This window comes from Amia ocellicauda, chromosome 5, assembly GCF_036373705.1.
Source record: "Amia ocellicauda isolate fAmiCal2 chromosome 5, fAmiCal2.hap1, whole genome shotgun sequence".
In the NCBI taxonomy this organism is placed as follows: domain Eukaryota; kingdom Metazoa; phylum Chordata; class Actinopteri; order Amiiformes; family Amiidae; genus Amia; species Amia ocellicauda.
The window spans coordinates 42654051-42658684 of NC_089854.1; the positions used below are offsets into that span (position 1 = coordinate 42654051).

At 39.1% G+C, this 4634-nt stretch overlaps 1 protein-coding gene across 2 annotated transcripts; it reads left to right on the forward strand.

The window, feature by feature from the left end:
- The first annotated feature begins 1356 nt into the window (after nt 1–1356).
- Nucleotides 1357–4634, forward strand: LOC136750599 (chymotrypsin A). 2 transcript variants are annotated; one of them, XM_066705728.1, is made up of 9 exons: nt 1357–1532; nt 1762–1936; nt 2617–2686; nt 2847–3024; nt 3194–3327; nt 3545–3698; nt 3781–3816; nt 4055–4242; nt 4363–4634. In XM_066705728.1, exons 1-9 carry the CDS (start codon nt 1478–1480, stop codon nt 4414–4416), a joined length of 1044 nt encoding a protein of 347 aa, XP_066561825.1. In that variant the 5' UTR covers nt 1357–1477; the 3' UTR covers nt 4417–4634. The 2 variants fall into 2 exon arrangements, with proteins under 2 accessions (XP_066561825.1, XP_066561824.1); XM_066705727.1 differs by having other exon boundaries at nt 1358–1532; nt 4055–4264.

The window sequence follows — 4634 nt, forward strand, 5'->3', positions numbered from 1 at the left end:
ACCAACATGTATTGTATAAAAGGCCATCCACTTCTGCTGTTCAATAAGTCTCTGCTGAGGTAGAGTGCTTCCATTTATCATATATGCATCCAGACTGGGTTCTTCACATGGGGTGAAATCTTTTCAGATTACCTCAACAAATTGACAACTAGAATGCCAAAGGTCTGCAGGGCTCTAATTATTATTTCAATTAAAAATCATTATTTCTAACCTTGTCAATGACTATATCTCCTATTCATTTTGCTATAGTTCCTATTCAAACTCATTTCATGTATGTTTTCATGGAAAACAATGACATTTTGAAGTGACCCCATCGTCTACTTACACCAGGGGAATTATATATATACAGCTCTGGAAAAAATTAAGAGACCATTGCAAAATTATCAGTTTCTCTGGTTTTACTATTTATAGGTATGTGTTTGGGTAACATGACCATTTTTGTTTTATTCTATAAACTACTGACAACATTTATCCAAAATTCCAAATAAAAATATGAATGGAATGGAATGGCTGCCATACATGCAGAAATGCTGATTTAAGAAAAAATTGCAGTGGTCTGATTTTAATTTTCATTAATTCAAAATTGCATCTTGTTTAATAGTTAACAGTGCCAGGTGTCCTCCCTTTAACACATTTTAAAAAGGTACATTAACTGTCCACACTTGGAAGACTATAATTATTTGAAAGTTTCCTATTCTGAAAATACAGTATGATCCAAAGGTTGTTTTTATATATATTGATGTAATAATGCAATCATTTCTGTCACAGAAAAACTACAAGGTGTCTGTGAGCAGTTTAAATATTTGTAGAAAAGCACTCAATTTTCTAAAGATTGTGAAATACATTAACTCTTTGTGTGGCAGTGGAATGCATTCTAGATTCTCCCAGGCCAACATTCCAAATGTGTTTCCAAACTATTCCTCAGTAATGAAAGTAAAAGTATTTTAGTCAGTGATTGGTTTATTTTAATCATTTTTTTGTTGTTGGAACAAGGTATACGTGTTCACAATAAGGTGAGGTGGAAAAATGCCACTGCAGATGCCTATACATTCCGATCCTGGAGCCACAAAACGTGACGTGAGACGTGAGGGCTGGACCCGGAGGTCGGTGCCGGCAATTGCGCTCGTTTCTGCGCAATTCTGTCTGTCAGGCTTCAAGGAGAGCTACTGCTGTTGAGCAGGTGTAACGCCATAATGGCACGCTGTACTTAATTGCAAACACAAACGCGTTTGAAAAACACGTGATTTAAAATTGCTTTAATTGGCTAATTGATCAATTAAGTGGTCTAAAAACAAAGAGACCAACAGACACTAAGGTAGCCTATCGTGAGTAACATTATTTGTGAAGTCGTGATTTGCTCCTACATTTTAAAGTCCGTTAAATAGTTAATTATATTTGTCGTTTTTTATATAAATAATTGTGCTTTCTTTTCAGGTGCACGGTTGAGCAGTCTTGGTTACTGTGGAAATTTTCAGTAATGGATACGACCTTTCTTTTAGTGGGAATTTGTTTTTCTGTCGCATTTACACTCGGTAAGGTTTTTTTTTATATATAGTGGAACTGGGATAGGTTTCTTTTTTTTAAGGTATTTATCCATTTGAAAATCTACTAAAAGCACCCCAATAACCGTGCATCCCTATATGGCTGGAGACGGACTGCAAAGTCAATATCTGTAATGTCTTTCTTAAGTGTGCAATTTCTGTTTTGTTAATGGTTTAATTACACATGTTATTGATTTTTATTCATAATTCAATCTCTTAGAGTTGTGTGGCAAAGGAAAATACAGCCCTGAGATTAATCACGACTCCACGTCCCCTACCGAGGCGGTTGCGCACTCCTACCCCTGGCAGGTGATCCTTCACCACGTCAACGCGCAGCGCTGTGGCGGCGCTGTCATCGCGGCGCAGTGGCTTGTGACGGCTGCCAGTTGTGTCAAGTAAGCACTTATGATTGGCAGGTTACTTGTGTGATGTTATTATTAGATCACGTATTACCCGCAGGCATGTATCAAATCTCCCAGATAATCTTCATGGATTGCGGCTGCGTGTGTCACCGGACATATATTTGAGATTTGCTCTGGTGTTCTCTACATTACATGTAACGATTGTACTTGCTGGATTTGTGCAGGCTGTGGGTTATTCCAACAGTGAGTAGTAATGTATTAAATCTAAACGGCCACCTTGACTTCACTCTATCCTAAGAGATGCTGAGATCATGTGGATCTCAAGCCCTTTTCAAGATGGATTAGTCTAATCGCATCCAATACAGGTACCTTAGGGTGGGAGTTCTAACCTGTAGCTTTGCGTTTTTTGTGCTACAGTTCAGCCTGCTTAATTGTGGTCCTGCTCTCACTGTTCCTATTCTTTAGTTTCCTCTTGGCTAATCTGCTCGTTTTGAATTTGTCCTCCCCATGCATTAAAGGCATCTCCAGGTACAGGCATGAAGACCAGTCTTCTGTTCTAGGCAATTTGTCAGCATCTGCATTCTGGGGAATTCATCCAGAGAATGTTTTACCATTCATTATGTCTAATGTACCAGAAAATGTTTCCACTTTCCACTTTCTATCACCTGAATAATGCTTTTATCCAATCTCTTTCTTGGTCTTCTTTTTTTTAGCCAATATATAAGCCACCCAGAGGAGTGGACCATTACTCTGGGAGCTCATGAAAGAAGTGACATGAAGCAGGTAAGATGTAGCCTGTGTAGCATCCAAGTCTAAGGATTCTGGTTTAATAATGCATGTGTGTGGACTGCTTATGATGGATGTTAGCAGTATTTTTCTTGCAACCTGTTTCATTGATCATAATTGTTCTTCATCTTTCTACTTTTGTTTTCTGTATTTGTAGAGAGTAACTGCTATAGAGGTGCACCCAAACTACAGCTTATTCTACGGCGACTATGACTTGGCTCTCGTCAGGGTGAACCAGTTGGAATTCAGTGACACAGTTAGTCCTGTCTGCTTGCTCTCCACCATCCAAGAGACCTCCAATGCCTTTGTGACAACTGGCTGGAATATCGTAGATGGTACTTTTTCCCTCTTTACATGAAGCTAGAAACCATTACATTCAGACCAAGATTTTTCCAGATTTATTTAGATTTTAAAGATATAGTAAATGTTCTCTGTACTCTTTAGTCATCTCTTCTATATGAGCGTTATTTGTTTGTTTTTGGTTGGTTGGCTTCTCTTGCCTAGGTCAGAGAGAGGCCAAGCTACAGCAGCAGCTTGTGCTCATCCAGAACTCCAAGGTCTGCAGTGGATTCAATGCAAACTGGATCCCAGAGAAGATGGACATCATTCTCCCCATCTCTGGGAGCAGTGGTTGTCTGGTATGGGCAGCAGAAAAAAATCAGACCTCCATAAAACAAGTGATGGTTTATTTGCTTGCAATTTCAGTTCTACAGTAACTTGGGGATTTGATTTAGAAGCCTAATCGAAACTTGTGGTGCTCAGAGCTGTGTATTGTGATTCTGTGAAATGTAGCTAATGCATCTACATGGTATTGATTCCCAAACTAACGGTGCATTGACTTTTTTTTTTTTTTAGTTTGATACCGGAGATCCATTGTTTGTACAAAACAATGGGATTTTCTTCCTGTATGGTGTACAGAGCAGGCATGCCTCATGTGGAGCAACAACTTGTATTTACACTCGAGTTGGGGCCATGGTGGACTGGATTAATGATGTCATTTCACAGCATGGTTAGTCAACCTTTTAGAAATGGTAGATCTTAATTGCTTTTATCAAATAAAGCATTTATTTATGCATTTGTTTTTCTTTAAGCCTCAAACCTTGAGCTTCAGAGCATGGAAGGCAATGGTAAGAGACGGATTAATCTTGTTTTATGTAGATATGAATTACACCAAGGAAAATTAATCACTAACCCTGTGGTCTAAAATGGTTTTATCATTTTAATGAATAATGGTAATTTGTGCACTTTCATATTGCAACCATTTATCTTGTATGCCTTGAATATAACATGGTATTCATTCTTCATGTTCTTCACACATGACTTCTTTTGCAACCTGTGTTTTAATACGGTGACTTGTCCTGCTAGCACCATGTCCCAAGGATCATGAGCTACCGGCTCCTCAAGGGTCCTTGAGGTCCCCACAGTACTCCCAAAACCTGGACTGCTCCTGGATCCTACAGCTGGATGTGAACCAGACTGTTGAGATAAGTGTAATGAAGATGCACACCCCAAACTTGGATTGCAAGAATACCTTTTTCAGCATTGAACAAAAAGTGGGCAATGAAACCTTTCTAGGTAACAATCTTTGCCATGGTGTTTGCCGTGGACCTGTTGGATCATTCTGCCCCTAGTGTTCAGTTGTGGCATTCAATCTATTTCCTTTTTCTCCCTAGACCAATTCTGTGGGAAGTGTAAGTACCCCTACAAGGTGTTTTCTCAGCCGCTGACCACTCAATCAACACTGAGGATTTCTTACAAAACCCAGGATGAGCATTCTTCACCTGACTACGGCTTCTCTCTGATGTACAAATATACTGATTAGGGGTCTGTGAAGTGCATTGAAGTTGGCGTTTCATCTCTGGTGTTCAACTGGATCCACTTTCAATAAATTGTTTCAATTACTTTTTGTTGACTGTGACCTTGCACACATTCAGTTCTTATTTGT